Genomic DNA, 21,807 nt, shown 5'->3' with positions numbered 1-21,807 from the left:
AAGATGGTTCCAGTCCCTAACAGTCCTGTGTAGGAATGAGCCACCTCTATACTGAGTTCTGGTGTTGATACGGCACAGTCGTGGTGGGGTTGGGACTAGCTTGCTCCGGATAACTGGGCACTGGATAGTCCATGATGGATTTTATAGAGGAACCCCAGGCGTGTGGTTCTTCTACACTGCTCAAGAGATGGCCAGCCCTGTTGATCGATCAGTCGGCTCACACGTGATGTGTTGTGGTAGTGGTTGAGCACGAAACGTGCGGCACGTCTCTGAATGGCCTCCAACTTGTCTGTGCTCTTCTGTGTGTGTGGATCCCATACTGATGATGCATATTCAAGAAGGGGTCTCACGAACGCCTTGTACAACTTCTCTTTGATAAGTTGATGGAAATGGAGCTGATCTTTAAATCGCGCCTGAGGAAACCCAGCATTCGGTTAGCTTTGTTTACTGTCTCATTGATGTGGTTGTCCCATGTCATTTTGCGATGTAGTGTGACGCCCAGGTATTTGGCTGTGTGGACGGTATCCAGGTTGTGGTCGTGCAGGACGTAGGAGTGGTCCAGTGGGCTCCTGCTCCTGGTGACTGGCATAGACACGCGCTTTGCATGGTGGAACAGCATGTCCCAGCTCTTCTCCCATTCCGATAGACGCTGGAGGTCTTGCTGTAGCTGGTCTTGTTGTTCGCTGTTGGCTACAACCCTGTACACTGCTGTGTCATCAGCAAATAATCTTACCAGTGCTGTCAACTTGTCCGGAAGGTTGTTGATATAGGCCAGAAATAAACAGGGTCCCAACACGGAACCCTGAGGTACTCCTGACCTAACGCTGACATAGGAGGAGTGGTGACCGTCAACTACGACTGCTTGGCGTTGATCCTTGAGGAAGCTGTTGATCCATGTGAGAGTGGAGCCATGTATGCCATAGCGTTGGAGTTTGTGGATCAGCAGACTGTGGTCAACACGATCAAAGGCCTTTGCGAAGTCCATAATTAGGATGTCTGTCTGCTTCCCACTCTCCAAATTGGTGGTTAGCTCCTCTACAAACTCCAGGAGTTGGCTCTCACATGATCGCCCCCATCGAAAATCATGTTGTCTGTCGTTGAGAATGGCGTGAGCCTCGAAGTGCTGCATAACAGCACTAACAACTATGTACTCCATAAGCTTACATATGATGCATGTCAGGGAGACTGGCCTGTAGTTAGCAGGGTTATATTGTTCTCCCTTCTCAAAAGATCGTTTAGAATTAGCTTCACAGTTAGGTAACTTAGCTCTGATCAGAAGATCAGCAAAAGGCCGTGCTGCCTGTTTTTTTAGCTGAAATACTATACTATACTATACTATACTATACTATACTATACTATACTATACTGTACTGTACTGTACTGTACTATACTATACTAATTTGTTATCAATTGCACACACACACACACACACACACACACACACCTGTATACATAACCTGTGTGCACACAACCCATGAACTGATTGATGGATGGAAATGATTAACAATGACATGTATCTGTCAGTCACATTATGATATATATTCTTTTCAAATGTTGTGAATGTTTGGTATGTGTTTGTTTACTTATTTCATAAATTTATTTGTTTATCATGATAATCTTATGTTTTGTTTATACTTTATTTATCAGTTCAGTTTCATTCTTTTGTTGAATGAACACATACTTTATTTCTTTATTACTGGATTTTTTTGTTGTTTATCCATGCATTTATTTGTTGTTGTTTATTTATTCATTGCTGTTATATTAAGAATGACCATTAAATTGTAAGACTAAAAGATACAGTGACAGGTTTTCACAGATAAGCACACATGCACTTGATCACACAGCAGGAAAAGCATATATTATAAAGAAAGTCAAAGACTGAAAGAGAGAAAGCCACATGACTGATTAAGTAGCTTCATCCCAGTACCAGCAAATAGTAATACCAGCATCCGAGAACCTACTTGACAGAAAAAGTAATTTTTCATTGTCTTTTGATCACTGGCTGTGTGTCAGGGTATAGATCATCACTGCACTGTCAGTCACTTACTTGGTGAACCCAAATGTGGTTGGCTGTAGATCCATTGTGTAAAAATTTGGAAGTGGGGGATAAAAAGTTAAATGTGATGGTGCACATAATACATACGTAACATAATAACACAGTCTCTAAGTCAGTGGTGTACAATGGTTTTAATGTGTCATGGTTTGACTTCGGGGATGAAGATTCAGGAAAGGGATATTGAGCCACATCAGGTGCAGGCACGCCGGTGACTGTGCATTGTATAAACTAATTCTATGATAAGGGTTAGTTATGTGTGGTGTGTTTTTATTAGGACTTGGGTTAAGGATGGGGGGAAGATGCAGTAGAAAATCAGGGGAGTTTTCACGTTTTTATCTGTTGGGGTACCCTCCCCCGTCCCCTCCCCCACCTCCTCTGGCACATCCCCTTTTTTTTTGTCCCCCATTTTTTTTAGGGATGGGTTGATTATAAGTTGTGAGTAGAAGGGCATTGCTGCTTCATCTTCAGTCTCACAAATGGTATGGGCACCGCCATGCCCAGACTTGTTGCAGGCCAAGTCATTTTTATAGTCTCCAGTTATGCTGAGTGTGATTTGGCATACACAGGACACCATATGTTACTCTCCTAACTGACAACAAACAGTATGTCCAGAGATTAAACCGCTCAACTCTTTGAGTAGGAATCATTTGTAATTGATAGACCCAGAAGTAATATGAATATGCCTCTGATACTGTGAGTAATAGGGGTTATCAGACAGTGATGCTAACCACTTTGCCATGCTTGCTCAGTGAAAGATCAAAGAATTGATTTATATTACATTTGTTTTAAAATGGGGTATGCACCTTCAGAACTTTAATGGATATATATCTCAGACAAAAAACAAAACAAAACAAACAAAATCTTCAGTACTTGTATTATTGTAACTTCATCCACACACGTGAACTCTACTAATGAATGATGCCATTTTATGTTTGCTATTAATGTATTTTTCTATCAGTCTTGGCTGCTATCTCACTGCTGCACCAGTTTAAAATGGCAATCTGTTTTTTGTTTCCAGGAATTCTGTGATGAAGTCCATCTGGTGAACATGGATATGGACAGACACAGTACAGCACTTTGACATTCATCAAATTGAATGCGACCAGTAGTCATCAGCAGGCACTATGCTCAAGGCATCAAAAGCGCAGTGTTTGAATAATGATGGTACAGATATTTATATTGATGTGACAGTGAAAGTATAAGGCTTATGGAAGGACAGAAATCATGCTGTAACTATGAAGGTGCACACATTCACAAATATGGAACCAAGCCAGCATAACTGCAGCACAGGGTTGTCATGGTGACTTTCAGTTGCAGGTGGAGGAGGAAGGCTTGTGTTGCATTGTGCTTCTCATGTGTTCCCAGCAGAAGCTAATGGCACAGAAATCCTCATCCTTGAGCAGGTTAAATCAAGACAATTTCTCAACAGCGGAGCATGAGGATGGAATTCATGTGAGGGAGCACTTGGTTGGCAGTCATTCAGCACAGCCTGTTTTTCCTGACCGTCACTTCCACCCTGGCTTGTCAGAAGATCAGGCAGCGGTGATGTTGAGGGGGAGGCGGTCATTAACTGATAATTCCAGTCAGAAGAGGAAGAAAGAAAGTGGACAGAAGGGGGAAATCACCCATATCAAAGCAGTCAGTCCTTCCCACCTTCATTCCCAGTTACACCCACCCACCTCTTCATGCCAACCTCTTAATGAACGGCAGGTAAGCTGTGGCACACGCAGTACCAACCTTCAGGACAAATCAGATGGAAACTATAACAGACACAAGAATGTTAATACAGGCTTTGTGGTGAAGCTGGAGCCTGGAGCTGAAAATGACCAACAGGCTTTGTGGCAAGCTGAAGCGTGCAATTCTTCATTCTGGACTTCTTTACCCACTGAAGGCCTGACTCTTGACAAAAGTGACTTGCACAGTCTGACTTACGATAAAGAGGCCACCAGGGAACATGCCAGGAGCCCCTTGGGACAGAGTGAAGACCCTTTTGAGTGTTTCAGGCACCCCTATGGGCACAATAGAAACCTTTTACTAGTTTCAGAGAAAGACGGGTTATCCATAGCACACAGAGGGAACACCATGCACCTTCGTGGGTATTCTTCACAGCGCAGTAATAAACGTTCCTCAAACAGACACTTACCTTCAAGGCACGAAGGGAAGTCGCCTGTGTGTGGAGGGAACAGCAGCAAGGAGACCTGCGCCCAGTCTGGAAAAAGGGGGGGACGGGCCCGGACACGTTGGCCATCTGAGGAATCGGCTGATGCTGTTGCCAAGAACGAGGAGGAGGAAGAGGACCTCTTTCACCCTCCTGTCCACTTTGCTCCTCTCCAGCGGGACTCGGGGTCCACCCGTGACCAGCAGTCCCCCTCCCCTCACTGGGAGGGGGAGGAGATGGGGGAGGAGAATGATGGGTCGCTCTGTGACAGTGATTTGTCGCAGTTCCCCATGTCCACCTTCCGAGCCAAACTGGTAATATGGATGATGACAGTGTTGATGTTGCTTTATGGTGATAATGATATATACTATTTATAACAGTGCAGAAACAAGAGTGACAAGTTTCAGTCTCTTAAGGTGTCACCTTAAGGTGTTCAGACAAATCCATATGCTACACCACATATGCTGAGCAAATTGCCTGACCAGCAGCGTAACCCAACACTCTTAGTCATGCAAATGGATGCCTTTCATGTACCTATCAGAGTAGACTTCATCCATAGAATTTTGCCAGAGGACAACCTTTTTGTTGCCGTGGGTTCTTTTTCAGTGCACCAGGTACATACTGCACACATTGGTTTATCATCTCATCCAAATGACTAGACACTCAATTTGATTTTGTAGTCAAACTTGGGAGAAAGAGTGGGACTGGGAATCGAACTTAGATCATCACAGACTCTGTATTGGCAGATAAGTGCCTTCTAAAAACTGTTCTACCACCTTCCTCCTTAGTGGGCAAAGAGTGACAGTGACAAAGGTAACAATTTTCAGGATAAAGTGATAGCAGTTATTTGTCCTGTATTTCAGCCCATATAAAAAAAATTATGGCTTTGTGTAAAGGCCATTAATCCTTGATAAGTGTTTCTTCAAACTGAAATTAACATCAAATTTGATATTTAATTTGATTGACATTTTGTCTTATTTGCACAAATGTTATTTACCATTGCCATTTTATTTGTCTGTATCACTGTCTAGTGTATGCAAGAATTTAGGAGATGTCTTTTGTATTTACAACAAACATTTCTTAACTGGTGCAGGTACTAAGTAAAATATTATCACTTTTACATCATATGAAAACTTGTCCCATTCGTTCATCCTCAAAATCTACAAAAGTAAAAGAATCTGAACCAGAAAGGAGTGAACTGCCCTATGTTGAAATGCATAATGTACAGAGATCGGTATGCATGTGTGTAGCAGGGGCAGGGAATGTATGTGTTTTAATATAACAGCTTGAAATTATGCACAATTATTAATTTGAGGTATGCGGTAAAGTCTTAATCACAACAGTGTAAAGATATTAACTGAAGAAAAAAAAAAGAAAAAAGTTATATGGTCAGTGTATCTGGAATATTCCTGAATAAAGTTTCTATTTTCAGAGCTTCCATGGGCTGTGTAATAAGTAATATTGTCACTGTCTTGATTATAGTCACTGCTGTGGATTGTCTTTTGCTGTGTTACAGGATGAGACAAAATGTCACAAACGCAAAACTCATGTCATCACTGCCTCTGCCAATGGCATGGCCCCCGCCTCCACTCCAGAGCAGCTGCATGAATGTCCACACTGCGTGGCTTCATTTGTTGATGCCAACAACCTGAAGCGCCACCTGTCCTACATCCACTCAGAAAAGGTTGGAGAAAATGAGAAAGGTCGTAAACGCAAGCGGCGGTGTGAGGAATGTGGGAAGATGTTTGACCGGCCCTCGCGCTTGGAGCGGCACAAAGTGGTGCACTCAGGGGAAAAGCCGTTTGTGTGTGATATATGTAACAAAGCCTTCAGCCGGGCCAGCAACCTCAAGATCCACCAGAACCTTCACTCGGGCAAGAAGCCCTTTGTGTGCGAGTTGTGTGACAAGGCTTTCAGTGATGGGGGGAAACTGAAAAAGCACATGGTGATACACACAGGTGATAAACCTTTTGTCTGTGACATCTGCCACAAGGGTTTCGCAGAGACAGGCAACCTGAAGAGGCACAAAAAATACCACATAGGACACAAAGCGTATGCCTGTGATGTGTGTGGGAAGGCGTTCATTGAGTCGGGCATGCTGAGAAGACACAAAGTGCAAACCAATCACAATCCCATCATCTGCTTTGTGTGCAACCGCACTTTCTTGCTTCCAGAGCATCTTGAGGAGCACAGCAAGACTCACTGTCAATCAGGGGATGGTGCAGGCAGTGAGAGAGCCAGTATCAAGTCATGAGAAATGACCAGATCATGGACAGTTTTTTTGTTTTTTGTTTTTCTCACTGTGAATTTGTATCATTTGCATATCATATAAATCATGAAAACATTTTGTCTTTTAAAAAAAATTTGTTATGAAAGTCAACTTTTCAGAATCTTTTTTTTTGTTTGTTTGTTTCTTTCTTTTTTTTGTTTTGTTTGTTGTTTTTTAATCACATGTGTTCACAAAGTAAGTCTGTGTATTAACCATTTTGTTGTCTGTGTATGTATCTGTCAATGTTAATCTTTAAAAGATGATGTTTTGTCAGTAACTGCAAATCTTAGAGAGACCAGCCTTTGCAGGACAATAGAAAATCTATGTAATCTCATCACCCCTTCTATAAAGACACTGCACATCAGCGAAAATCATCAATCTTGATAATCATTTCAGGAATTAATTCACTCTTTGAAAAGCAATGTTTTCTTTGAAACAATCATTTTACTTGAAAAAATATGTCTGTTGCTTTCCATATTGTTTATATATAATATGTAAAGCAGTCATTTCTAAGACCAATACAGTATAGAAATTGAAATGGATCCCATGACTTTGGCCTATTTACCCTTTCACAAATATTGCTTTAGTCACAATAAAAATGTCAGATTTTAAATATAACATACTGATACTTTCCCAATCAACACCATGGCACCCCCAAAATATAAATACAATTAAAGCATCAGCCACTGTTGTTCAGTGATAAGCATCATGGAGTGATGACCACTGTTGTTCAGTGATAAGCATCATGGAGTGATGACCACTGTTGTTCAGTGATAAGCATCATGGAGTGATGACCACTGTTGTTCAGTGATAAGCATCATGGAGTGATGACCACTGTTGTTCAGTGATAAGCATCATGGAGTGATGACCACTGTTATTCAGTGATAAGCATCATGGAGTGATGACCACTGTTGTTCAGTGATAAGCATCACTGAGTGATGACCACTGTTGTTCAGTGATAAGCATCATGGAGTGATGACCACTGTTGTTCAGTGATAAGCATCACTGAGTGATGACCACTGTTGTTCAGTGATAAGCATCATGGAGTGATGACCACTGTTGTTCAGTGATAAGCATCATGGAGTGATGACCACTGTTGTTCAGTGATAAGCATCATGGAGTGATGACCACTGTTATTCAGTGATAAGCATCATGGAGTGATGACCACTGTTGTTCAGTGATAAGCATCATGGAGTGATGACCACTGTTGTTCAGTGATAAGCATCATGGAGTGATGACCACTGTTGTTCAGTGATAAGCATCATGGAGTGATGACTGGGACTAGGAGGACACAGGTTCCAGTCCCATTAGAGGTAGAGATTTTTCCGACCATGGCCAGCTGCTTACCTGGAGTTGAGTAAGTATGCATACAAATGAAAAGACATTGACCACATAGCTCAAGTTATCCACTTCATGGATTGATTGTTGGAAGTGTTCAAATTTCCGTATCAATACTGCATGTGTCTGTATATACTATATATCTCTCAAGCCTAGGTGATACTGACTTTTTTTTCTTCTTTTTTTTTTAAATCAAAGGAAGCATAGAGAATAGCTTTGTGACGTTTGTCACAAAAAAACATAGCTCTAAACAAATTGTCCCAAGTTCTGTGGCCTTTTATGACCAGTTATCAAGGTGACCTCAGTTTTAATTTCCTCTTCACTTCCATGTTTGTGTTGAGTTCTTGCCAAACTTTTAAGCAGATTTGTTGGGGTGATTCTCACTCGGTCTGGCTTGACAACTTGGTGATCACTGTCATCAGTAAAGGGTCTAGTAAGTGAAGACCTGGGTATGCTGAATCAGAACTGGCACTTCTGCTGCAGCAACTCAGCAGCAGTGCAGGGTCTTCTCTGTACTGTGGCATACTATCAGTGTAAGATCAGTAGACCCCTGTAGACTGCCAGCATTGGGACTGCAGTGGGTGAATCTAGTTTTGGCTGTGTATGGTGGGGGACTCATGATGAGCAGTAATAGGGAAATGCCACTGAACTGATGTGGATGATGGAGCAGCTAAACAAAACAAAGCAAAACAAACAAACAAGAGAAGGAAAAAAAATCTAATTTAAGTACTTTTTCCCTTTTATGAAATTGAAAGTTGGTTTTTGTTTGGCTTTGTTACTGGGTGTTGGAGTTTGTATGTTTGTTTGTTTTTCTTCTTGTTTTCCTACAGTAATTTGCATGTTTGCATAAATGCTTTTCCTCCTTTTTATGTCTTAAATCTCCTACTATGTTCTCTAGACTCCCTTTCCTTCTCTAGACCTTTAAATGTTTTCCCACTCATTGTATTGTGATGTATTTCCGCTGCCATTGCTTTCTTCAAGCATCTTTGCAGCAGCATTTTATTTCCATTATGACAGTTTGGATGATTGTCTGTACTTTCTACTTTCACTTCTCTTGTCTCTGACTGACTCTCTGTCTCTAGTCATTCAGATGATACGATAAACTGAGGTCCTGTGTGCAGCATGCACTTAGTGCATATTATAGAATCCATGGCAATAAAAGTTGGTTATCCATGGCAAAATTCTGTACAAATATCCACTTCAATAGGAAAAAAAAAAAAAAAAAAAAAAAAAAAAAGATTGCAGGCTGAAAATATACAAAAAATGGGTGGCGCTCAGTGTAGTGACATACTCAATTTCACACAGAGAAATGTGCTGTGACAAAAGAGTAATACAATGCAATCCCTCTCTTTTTCTCATTTGCTTGTGTGTGTGTGTTTCAGGTGAAGCTGCACACACACACACACACACACACACACACACACACACACACACACACACACACACACATGAAATCCAGTCTTATCTCTCATTTCTATGTCATTTTCACTCCCCTCCCTCTTTCTGTCTCTCATTTGTGATTGTGCAGTACATAATATTTTTTTACTGTCATTTTTTTTTCATTTGACTTTATATGAATATCATGTTGTGTTTCCAATTCCCTGTGTAAAAGGTGTGAATGTCATACTGTTATATTGATGATAAATATAGATGTCCTTTTTTTTGTCCCTTTTCCCCTACCTTTCTTTAAAAAAAATTAAAAAAATAAAAATTAGTGCAGCTTTGTTACAGAAACTGAGGTAAAATTTATTATATCATACTCAGTGATATTGATCTTGAAATTGACATTCAGTTAACACTGAAAAATTTGCCTGGTGGAGACTAGTCTGAGAAGTATAAGAGGTGACATGTATTGGTGGTGGTTTGGTTTGGTTGTGTGTGTCTTTTGTTTTTCTATTTTATTTTATTTTGTTATTTTCAGAAATGCAGTTTGCATAGTCTGAATGGAGATGGTTACTTGAACATGTAATGAATGCTAACAAGACCTTTGTGTTGCATTCTTTCAAATGTGTGTGTGTGTGTGCATGTGTGTATAAATGAACATGAGTGCGTTTGTGTGTGCAACAGTGTGTGACACTAAATGTGGGAGTATGTGTGTGTTAAGTCAAAATTATCTTTTTTGATGGTAAAAGAGTAAGCTTACAGTTATATAGCTTTTTTTTCATCCTACCCTTTGAAAAAAAGTAAGATCAAAAAGGGAAAGGTGTAACATGAAAACCAGTCATTGCAAGCACACACAAGAAATTCTACAGGAAAAAAATTAAGTCAGTGCACATATAAATGATAATGATAATCCAATTATAGTAATACGGGCAACCATAATGCCAGCACAGCTACAGTACATGAAAGCAACAACCTGTGTATGTATTTTCAGGCACATGCTGTTCAGTTCTCTCTTGCGCATTCTCACTCGGACGCCACACAAAACCATCAGGGTAAATTTCCATCATGAAATAAACAAGACATCATATTAATGTACATCACAACTGTTTCACTGCAACTAATTCTGGGAAACTAAATGTACAGTCTACTTACAGCTCGACTGGCCACATACTGTACATATGTGAATGGTAAGACGCTTATCTGGGTTTGAATCCTGGTCTTGCCCTTTCTCCCAAGCTTGACTGGAAAATCAAAGTGAGCATTTAGTCAATTGAATGAGATGAAAACTGATGTCCCGTGCGTAGCACGCACTTGGCATACTGAAAAAGAACCCATGGCAACATGAAAGTGGTGTCCTCTGGAAAAATTCTGTAGACAAAACTCTGATAGATACACAGATATACATGCATGCATACATGCAGATAATGAGCAAAGCCATTTTGTTTTCAGTTTCACTACTTCTTTTGAGTCAGCTTTAAAAAAATGAGTCGTCTTCTTTTTCTTCTGCTTTAGTTGACTGCAACTCAACGTTCACTCGTATGTACGCGAGTGGGCTTTTACATGTATGCCTGTTTTTACTATGCCATGTTGGCAGCCATACTCCACTTTTAGGAGTGTGCATGCTGAGTATGTTTTTATTTCCATAGCCCACCAAATGCTGACATGGATCACAGTATCTTTAACATGTAATTTGATCTTTTGAGGGGGTTCAGGCACAAGCAGGTCCTCACATATGTTTACCTGGGAGATCGGAAAAATCTCCACCCTTTACCCTCCAGGCGCCGTCACCGAGATTCAAACCCAGGACCCTCAGAATGAAAGTCCAACGCTTTAAGTTTAACCGCCCAGCTATTGCGCCTGAGTCTGAAATGGAGTTGATAGCCAGTGAGAATTACAGATGGTTTTTGCTTCTTTTTTTTTTCTTTTTTTTTTTAAGGCTATACTTTTCCAGGATTACACGTATCAGTAATGGTCAGTATATTATTATTAACATCAGATACACTTGGAAAAAGGCAAATCATTACAAGTGTTTCTTATCAAACTGATTATCAGCAGTACATAACAACGTACGAACCTGAACTGAAAATCATTCACAAACACAGATTCAGTAGAAATTTGGATACATACAAGTGCATATCAATATAAAAATTTGTGCATACTCACACATGCACACACTACACTCATGCACACACTACACTCTCTCTCTCTCTCACACACACACACACATGCACGCGCGCGTTTGAACAGAAGCCGCATATTACATGTGGATGGGGCTCCAGACTAGATCTTCAGGTAGATGGCTGTTGATTGTGCAGTTCTATTTATCATACTGGATTTGTTCGAGAGACAGGGCATTGACTGCTTTGGGTAAAAAGCGATTGGTTTTCATCCTTATATTTCTGTACCATCGACCATCTTGAAAATCCCAATAGCTGAATGTGATTTGTCCTGGCTGATTGATTTTGCTCTTTTGAGTAGCCACTTATAATATATGTCTTCTGGAGAAGGTAGATCAGCCCCAGTAATCTTGGTGGCAGTTTTTACGATTCTGTTAAGGGCTGCAACTTCTGCCTTGGAAATGTTTCCATACCAAACAGTAATAGCGAAGGTTAGCACACTTTCAATGACTGCTCGGTAGAAATCAACCATGATTTCTTCTTTAATTCCGAACTTTTTGAGGCGCCGAATAAAGTACAGGCACTGTTGTTCTTTCTTAACAATTTTTTTTTCCATATTTTCCCATTTCAAATCGTTGGAAATGATCAGTCTGAGAAATTTAAATTTGCTGATGATCTCGACTTGCTTGTTTTTAATGACAAGGGGTAAGGGGGCAGATCTGGTCTTCCTGAAAATGTAAAATTAATTCTTTTGTTTTTGATACATTGAGTTCTAAGTTGTTTTGATCACACCAGCTAACAAATTCCAGTATTTCTTCCCTGTATTTTGACTTATCACTGTTCGTAATCAGCCCATCTAGAGTAGTATCATCAGCAAACTTTACCATGATGTTACATTCATTTTGAGTTGCACAGTCATGTGTGAATAGTGAGTACAACAGGAATAGTGAGTTCAACAGTACTGTGATGTATAAGCTGCAAGGAATTAGTTTATTACATGCCCCTGGGCAGGTCTGAAAGGCTGTCATCAAATGGGCTGCTGTTAGTGTAATTCCACATCCTGAACTGATCAAGCTTATATTTGGCATGCTGACCACTTGAATGCTTTCTTTGCAAATGTGGAGTGGATTTGTTGTGAAATTAAAGTCGGATAATATTTAAGAAGTTGAAGCTTGGTCTGTCCATGGATATTTTAGCCTGGCAATCACTGGAAGAAAAACCCAAAAACTGAGAGAAATATGCACATGAGATTTACACTGCACCATGAGCTGGCAAGAAATTGAGGATGCTGGGAGACTAGTCAGCACCCACAAACAACTATTGCTTGAACTGTCCCACGGACTGGACCAAGGATCAGTAGATTTAACCAGCCAAGGACATTAACCCCATTCTCAGCTGATGGAAAACATCACACATGTACAGTCCATGCCACTGTGAGAAGCAGATACTCTGTACAGATAGATGACTGTATAATAATGCTGATCAGAACATACACATGGTAAATGGTTTATAAACAACCTTGTTGCACATGTTAAAATGGCGGTATCATATAATGTTCAGATTAGAACAAGCGCATCACACACACACACACACACACACAATACCAGCTGGTTGTGATGGAAAAGGACATGATTAAGTGGACTGTCTGTGTTCCTGCACCATTAGTGTTATCAGAGGCCATAGAAAATTAGTGGAAATTATGTGGGTTTTTTTTTCCTGCACACAGTGAATTGTTATGCACACAAAAAAAAAACAAAACAAAAAAGATGCAAATAATGAAGCATGTCATTTTGGTCTGTGAGTATAAATGTTATTTGGATTGGTTAGGCGATCTTAACCAGCACTGAGTTTGCTTCTTTTTTTTTTTTTTTTTTTTGTCTCTCCACACTTTGCTATAAATTCTTTCACTTTGAAGCAACAGACCCAGGTAATTCTGGAAATAATGGATTTTGTCTGTGTTTGAAACAGTGGAATCTGACCCGTCTCTGTGACGACCAGGAAGCGGAAATTTGTAACAACATAATCCATCCTGTGTTTCTCCTGTGTGGAGAGTTAAGTTAGGGGGTTGTTTCGCTGACACGAAGTGCCACTGTTTTTTAAAATGTCGAATCATCTTTAAATACGATGGATTTGTAGACTAGATCTGTACATATTCATCACTTAATGTACAATGGATGTAGAGAAACACGTGCATTTGGGGACTGAGGTAATTTTCTATTTCAGTATCCCAAATTCAGGGGGTTGTGATTGGGATGATGTCCTTGTGCTGCATGTTTCCTTGGGCTTTCAGTTTTGGGAGGGAGGGCGGGAAGGGGGGGGGGGACTCCATCGTTCTGTTCATTGTGACATTAACTGTTCGTTTCCGTACTAATTTCCAGGAAAATTGGGGAAATGTTTGGGATAATCTCATGCATACGTATACGCTGCAACACACGCGCGCCGCAGCACGAAATGCAGACATCAAAAGTTCCTTGCCAGCTGTTGTTTTCCATCACTTACAGAAACGGTTTTTCTTTCTTTCTTTTTTTAACATGCGCTCTCCAAGGCCCCTCCCGCGATGGCCAGATTGGCCCCTGCATTCTGTCAATGCTGATTCTGATCCTGATTGGCATGTCCTCAGAAAAAAAGAAGAAAAAAAGATTGGGTATCAAACCCAAAGCAAATATACTACATACACACTGAGCCCCAATTAATACATGTTGCATGACACAACTGATAATGTCAATGAACACAAATTCTCAACACATGGCCACACCAAGATATTAATGTTGATGACACACTAATTACCATCATAGAAACTTGAACATGTACAGAAAAAACTGTCAGGTGATCAGTTTCATTATGTTTACAACTAACACCATCGTCATAGTTCTAACTTCCATCATGACAGGAGACAACACTGAGACACAAGTACATACATATATGTACATTTTACTGAGCTGTTTTCACATGTCAGCCTGACATACCCATGGCTTCATGTTCCCATGACTCCAGGGATTGGACAGGGATGGGGATCATATGTGTGTATGTGTGCATCTCTTTGTGAGTACAGGGACTGTGTGTGTGTGAAGGTGACTGATGGTAAAATGTGTGCGCATGTGTCAATATGTGAGTGAGTGGATGCATGTATGTGTGTTTTTTTTGCGTGCATGCGAATATGTGCACTGGAAAAACCAACAAACACATTTTCTTTTTACTATGAGCTTGACATGCTCATAGAGAAAGGGCATGAGCACATCAGTTTTTACTTTTAGGCACATGAATGCACTTGTTTTCACAATGCATAGTTCACTCTCTGTCAGAATGGAATTGGATAAAGACGATAATGAGAGGCAGACAGCCATTTGCAAAAGATTCCAGTCAGAGAATGAATATGTTGGAGAGAAGGGGGAAGCCCCATCTCATTTCCAAATCAGACCCACCTGCTCCTTCTTGGAAGCTCTGATAACCAAAATGTTAATGATACAGATGATGAAACAGACACTGATAAAAGCCAACTAAACAGTGACTTTGTGTTGAATTTCAGACCCAGTCTAAAGGGTGGTCAGATAGACAGAACTTGTCTTTGCATCACAAATACAGTTCTCTACCTTGCCAGGAATCCACATGCTAATACAGTTAAGCCTTAAATAATAGCAAAGGGGACAAATGTGACTTTGTTATATAGAGAGAACTCAATGGATACGGATGTGAATCCTTTAGGACATGTTTTGAACTCTTTGAATCATATTTCTTGGCATGATAAATGGATAAATCTGGTGGAAATTCCATGCGATGTGATGGGTATCTCTTGCAGTATGTCGAGTTCACTTTAGGAAGTAACAAACCCCAGCCTTCAGAACCACCAGTAACAAGGAACAGGTCTGCCTTCAGGTTACACAGAGAATGTAACCAGCCAGAGGCCGTTCTAAGACTGCACATGCTGGAATGAAGCAAGCCCAGACAGGTCAGCCCTTAGAGCAAGCAGCAGGCATCAACAGTTACGATGAAGATGATGACAGTGATGATGCCTGCCAGTCCCCTGTCCAGTTCGCTCCAAGTCACCAGGCTTCCACAACGAACAAGGAGGATAGGAGGACAGTTAGCAAGGCATCTATCACAGTTTCCATCTCTTCTCTACCTTGGCAGGTAACTTTTTTGGGTTTTTGTTTTGTTTTGTTTGTTTGTTTGTTTTTTGGTGTCATTTAATTTATCTTTTTATTTTCTATTCATTTCATTTGTTGTTTTCTTCTTATGATGGACATGTGCTGCTGGCAAAAAGAAAATCTCTGTACCAAAGTATAGACAATAAAGTTTGATATTGTGTATTGTTGGTGTTTTTTTAATAGAAAAAAGTAATAATATGGTTTAAAAGGCAATTTTGTTAACACTGTTTAGGGATTTACTTTGATTAGCACTCAATGTCAAAATAAAATTAAATAGAATCAACAAAGAACTTGTTTAATTTTGATGACTGTAAGTTAATGATACTCTGTATGAGATGTGACTGTAAGATAGTCTTGTAATTATAGTCATCTGAATTAAACCCCAGTTATATGAATATTAAAAGCAGCTTTAGCAAAATGATAATTGTGCACTAAGCTCTGTCCTCATCTCGGTGCCTTTCACAGCAAAGATAATGAAACTATGATTCCTTAATTTCTCAATTCCAAATCCCTTTTACTTGTTTGGAATGATCATAACATTCATTAATGCTGAAAATTGCATCTAGATATCACTATTTGATTGGATTGTAATATTTTCTTGTCACACCAGGTTCCTCTGTATTGGGGAGAGCATTTCATCACAGTGCAGCATTACACTTTTTTTCTGTCTAAAAGTCTGCTTGTTTTACTTTGAAAGTGAATATTTCTACAGAAATTTTGCTGTAGGTTCTATGATTATATAGTTTTTAGTGTGGCAATTGTCGTGTCTATACCTAGATAGTAATACAAGGGAAATAACTACTATAAAGAGTCAAAGGTCACAGGAAGCGTGACGTGATATCTGGATCAAGATGGTGGATTAAACCGGTGTAAATATTACCAAGTGTCTGTGCAATTTGAATGGTAGCACATGATAACAACACCAATCATCCACGCATACATACACACAAGATACAGATAAGACAGCAATTAGTGCTACCTACACACAGTACCTCGGTACATCATTTCGTCCATTAAAACTAGTAACCACTGACCCAAACCAACACTCCAGGTCTGCGTATGTATTATATATTCACACAGATTTCATGTGATAATAACAGTAACAGAACGTAATAGCTTAAGTAGTATCAATGTTTCTGTCAGTCACATATATCACATGTATGGAAATCCTGAATCATACTGAGCAAGGTGTCTGTATTCCCAGTATCATTATACAAGAAATATATATTACACGTGACAATATCTTATTTTCATTAATGTGATTCAGTTACGTTCTCGTGCTTGTGATCCCAAATCAAATACTGATGTTGTATGTCATTATTCTTAATTTATTTTCCTGATGTTATACTTACAGAAAGAGGTGAAGTGTTCCCCAGAGAGTACTGTTGATGAAAAGCATCCTACAATCACATCCTCTGTGTCAGCACCAAGGTCTCCAGTGAAGACCCTGACGACAGCCACCGCACATGGTGAACAGCTGCACGAATGCCCACACTGCGTCGCTTCGTTTGTAGATGCCAACAACCTGAAGCGCCATCTGTCCTACACCCATGGAGAAAAACCAGCGGAGACAAGAAAACGTAAAGGCGATGTAAAGTGTGAAGAGTGTGGCAAGACGTTTTCTCGCCCATCACGCCTTGTGCGCCACAAACTGACGCATTCAGGTCAGAAGCCCTTTGTGTGTGATGTGTGCAACAAGTCCTTCAGTCAGGCTGGCAACCTCAAGACTCACCAGATCCTTCACACAGGGCGCAAGCCCTTCATCTGTGATGTGTGCCACAAGGCTTTCAGTGATGGCGGGAACCTGAAAAAACACCAGGTGATCCACACAGGTGATAAACCATTTGTTTGTGATGTCTGTGACAAAGCCTTTGTGGAGACTGGCCACCTGAAGAGACACAAGAAGATTCACACGGGCCAGAAGCCGTTTGTGTGTGATGTGTGTGGGAAGGCGTTCATCGAGGCAGGCACGCTGAGAAGACACAAGGTGCAAACCAATCACAATCCCATCATCTGCTTTGTGTGCAACCGTACATTCTTGGTTCCAGAGCATCTTGAAGAACATTGCAAAGTCCATGTTCAATCAAGAGCTACAGCTGGTAAGGAAGAAGCGGGCGCTAAATCATGAGCATTAGATCAAAAGACCTTTCTTTGGAAAATTCATTGTGTTCAACTTTTGGTCAGTCAGCATGCCGAAGCCAAGCTTGAATAGTGTCAAAAAATGAAAACAGATAAAGATACAGCAAGGACATGCAGTCAGTCATTCATGACTGGAATGCTGTCTGTTATGTTTTGTGATTTACTCACCTTTTTCTTTATGCAAACTTTTGAACAAATTTGGTTGAAAAGATGGTGATGCCACTGCTAAATAACTGTGTTCACTGTTAAATAACTTTTTAAACTTCAAGATATAGGCTCAGATTTAAGGGTCTTGGGTTTGAATCTTAGCGGTGCTTGGCAAGTTAATGGTGGAAATTTTCAGATCTCTCGCATCAAGAGATATGCCTGATTACCATTTGTGTGGGCATCTATGCAGATAAAATCCACATGTGAATCATTTGGTATCCCCAGTAAGAGTTTAAATAACGGTTTGTGGAAACACAATAATATCATGCATAACAGAATCAGCAGCAAACCATTTGATAAGGAATTTGTAGTTTGTTGTTTTCATTCTTCTGTGCCACCTGCTTTCTTGGGTTGCAACTGCCGTATTCATATAGGCTTGAGCCCTGTGTTTGAGCATTGCTCTGGCATCAAAGTTTGTCTCATTAACTTGATTAAGACAGTTTTCATGTTCCTACATATATGCATGGAGGGAACTAACTTCTACAGTATTCCCAGACATGTTGACATGTGATCTGGAGGAAAAACAGTGTGTTTTATGTGTTTTTTCTGCATCAGTATGGTATGGGAGCCTGTCGAGGCTCCTCAGAGTCAGAGTTGAATTGGTTAAGGCATCTATACTTTCTTTTGGGTGGATGTGCATGCTGGGTATGTTTGTATGAGAAAAAAAAATCCATGTACTGACATGGATTACAATTTACACTTTGAGGATCTGTAAACCATATATACTTGTTCTTCTGCATGAGCATTATATAAAGAGGATCAGGTTGCAGGCAGGTTTGCATGTTTGCTGACCTGGAAATTTTTGGAAAAAAAAAGTTTCCACCCTTAACCCACCAGATGTCAACACCAGGATCGAACCTAGGACCCTTGGATTGAAAGTCCAATGCTCATTGGCTGTTATGCCCATCATTAGTTTGGTGAAATGTACAACATTGGTTTGAGAGAGAGAGTGTGTGTACATGTAAGTGTGCATGCAAGTTTTTTGTATGCAGAGAGGAGAGTAAAAAATAATAAAAAAATGTCTTGATATTTGTTTTATTTGTTTTACCACATTGCTAGTTACACACTTGTGTGTGTGTCAGTAGTATGTGTTACAGCTCTCTATAAATCACAGGTTGTGATTATTTGAGGGTTATTCTGCTTCACTGTGTTAATTACATTGAAAAGTATGCAATTTGCCTAAATGATTTTGTTAAAAAAAATAATCTGATAATTTTGTGTGTAAAGTGTAAACTCAAGCATTCCATTACATATGAAAAGAAGTTAAATGTTGGTGGTTTTTTGTTGTTGTTTTTCATGCAAAAATCTGCTCAACAGTAATTGTTTAATTATTTCTTGATTTGTTGATGAACATTTGTCATCAGAAAAATGTTTTGTTGATATATATATGTATATATATATACATATATTTTTTTTCCTCCTATGCTAATATGATTTTTGTGTTTGTTTGTTTGTTAGATGTGCAGTTAATTTTACTGCTGCAATGATGATGCTGATGAAGGTATTTTAAAATCAGCCCTGGGTGATTCATTAAAAGAGTTGAGAAGTTGACAAGAGGAAAGGAAAATCAGTAGTAGGTGTAAACTTAGTTTTCACAGGTACTACTGTCCAAGCAAGATGTGTGTGTGTGTGTGTGTGTGTGTGTGTGTGTGTGTGTGTGTGCATGTCATGGAAAACCAATGGTCATTAACTGGTCACTGTTTTTATTATCTCAGGTCACACGAAGACAATACCTTAATTTCCGAATATATCAAATCAAAAAAGAAAAAAAAAAGAAAAAACACAACAGTCATTTGTCTCATTATTTCTTCTTTAAAAAAAAAAAGAAAAAAAAAAAGTAAAAGTAATCTGCTGTATTCGTTCTGTTTAAATTTTGATGAATTAATCTGCAATTTCAAATGACAGTTAAATGTGTTTTAATGCATTTATATATATGCATATACTCACACATGCACACACACAAACATGCATATGCACATGCATGAATGCATACAAACATGCACGCATGCAAGCACACAGACACAGATACACAGACACACACACACACGCACGCATGCACGTACATGCAAGAGATGTATGTTAAATTTCCTGAACAAAAATGGATAATTTTGCTTTATTGTGTTTTTCTTCTCTTTTTTCAGACACAGTCACAGGAATAAATAAAACAAAATGCAGACTTTTCTCATTCTGTCTGAGGATGAATTTTTTGTATAAATGTACTGGTACAATATAAACACTCACACACACACACACACACACACACACACACACACACACACACACACATTACTTGTAACTTTTTATGTATGTTTGGGCTCTCTCTCTCTCTCTCTCTCTCTCTGTTTTCACATTTAGCTTTACTGCTAATCTGAACATGCTTATATATAATTCTGCTGACATTCCCATTTCTACAGCAGTACAGGTTTGTCCTGGCTGGTCATAAATCATGAATTATGTGCATGTTCAAATCAGCACTGAACTAAGTTAGGACACAATCAACTCTCTCTGTGTCATTGTTTCCGTCTCTCTGTCTCTGTCTCTCTCTGTCCCTCTGTTTGTCTGTCTGTCTGTCTCTCTCCTGCAGAACAGACCTTTGGAGAGTTCCATGCTTACATGGCTTATTGAGGTGTGTCACATCGTCTGTGCTCTGAAAGTTTTTTGGCTTTCCAAGACTGTGAGCAACGAAGGCGATTAAGAGAGGCAGAATGTGCAAAACAGCAGGCTTCTTTTTTCAACTTTTTGCTTATTTTGTTTTTATTGTGCATAGGACAGCTATTGTACAGAGTTTGTTTGTAGCAATGGAGGGTATCAACTGAAGAAATGGAGGACAGCACATGTTTGCTGCTTGTGCGTATGTCGATCGCCTTTGGCATTGCTCGCAATTTTGAGTTCAAACGTTTGATGCGCATGTGCAAGATCCAAGATGGCTGCGGAACTCTCCAGCGGTCTGCTACTCCTGAGTCACTGTTCTCGATGAGTTCACACAATTCCACTAAAATCAGCCAATCACAGCTGTTTCAGGGTGCTAACCAATCAGTGATCACCAAGTGGCCACAATTGTTTGTCCACTTGTGTTGTGCTTGCTGAGCTGTTGCTCTTTTTTTTTTTTTTACTTTCTCTCTTGACAGTGATTATAATGGTAGCAAATGTAGATAGCACTTTAAACATGTCAAAGTGCTTCACAATAACATGTCAGTCAGGCACAAACCACGGCACATGCATACAAACACACATCATGCACACACATGTATGTATGCATGCACATGCATGGAAAGTCCAATGAGCAAAGAGTATGGGGTGATTGCCTGGCTCAGAGAGGATTGGACAGACCATGCATCGACTTGAAATTATAATAAGCTGGAATTCCTTGACCCTCGCTATGCATATATTTACACTGCATGTGTTTGTGGGTCGAAAACTACAGCAGCAATGCTGTTGGAATATCTTCCTGTGTATCGTGGGTCAAAAGAGACCCTTGCATAGTTTTCTTAAAGGTTTTACCCCTTCTTGTGCTTTCACTTTGAAGAATATATGCATACATTTATATGACACAAAATGGTCGTTTTTCAACCCATGAAGCAAGGTAGGAGACCTTTTTCTTTCTTTCTTTTCTCTCTTTTTTTTTTCTATTGTGGTGCAGACTCTATTTTTGAAGACAATCATTTGCAACTTTACTTTGTTGAGGATGTCCTGGCATGTGAGTTTCAAAGTGGTTCAGTGAGTTATGAGCTTTGGAAGATGTTTTTTCTGTTATTTTCTATCCAACATAAGTTAATAAACTTAATTAAGCAGCAAACCCTTTTCGTTTTGTCCAGGTTTGCAGCCGTGAACATTCCACAAGTGTTGCCTTGGTAGAAGTATGAAAACTGTTTGGCCAGACGTCATCTCAAACACAGAACTCCAGAAAAGAACCTCTTTGTTGGACATCACCACTGAGCAAAGAAGATGGCGCTGGATAGAACATGTCCTTAGAATGCCACCATATGCATTTCCAT

The 21,807-nt window shown here is 39.8% G+C and overlaps 1 protein-coding gene across 1 annotated transcript in view; it reads left to right on the top strand.

Moving 5' to 3' along the window:
* The window catches only part of LOC143281401 (uncharacterized), a 21,063-nt gene extending 1,076 nt beyond the window's left edge, over positions 1 to 19,987 (top strand). Inside the window, exons 2-5 of the mRNA XM_076586609.1 lie at positions 3,075 to 4,528; positions 5,731 to 6,454; positions 15,211 to 15,449; positions 16,821 to 19,987. Of these exons, the coding sequence (XP_076442724.1) occupies positions 3,410 to 4,528; positions 5,731 to 6,454; positions 15,211 to 15,449; positions 16,821 to 17,594 (2,856 nt within the window). The 5' untranslated portion in view covers positions 3,075 to 3,409 and the 3' untranslated portion in view covers positions 17,595 to 19,987. The remainder of the gene's footprint in view (positions 1 to 3,074; positions 4,529 to 5,730; positions 6,455 to 15,210; positions 15,450 to 16,820) is intronic.
* Positions 19,988 to 21,807: the final 1,820 nt, after the last annotated feature.

This window comes from Babylonia areolata, chromosome 4 (assembly GCF_041734735.1).
Source record: "Babylonia areolata isolate BAREFJ2019XMU chromosome 4, ASM4173473v1, whole genome shotgun sequence".
Taxonomy (NCBI): domain Eukaryota; kingdom Metazoa; phylum Mollusca; class Gastropoda; order Neogastropoda; family Buccinidae; genus Babylonia; species Babylonia areolata.
Note: the sequence above shows the minus strand (reverse complement) of the source record. Positions and strands in the feature narration are given on the sequence as shown.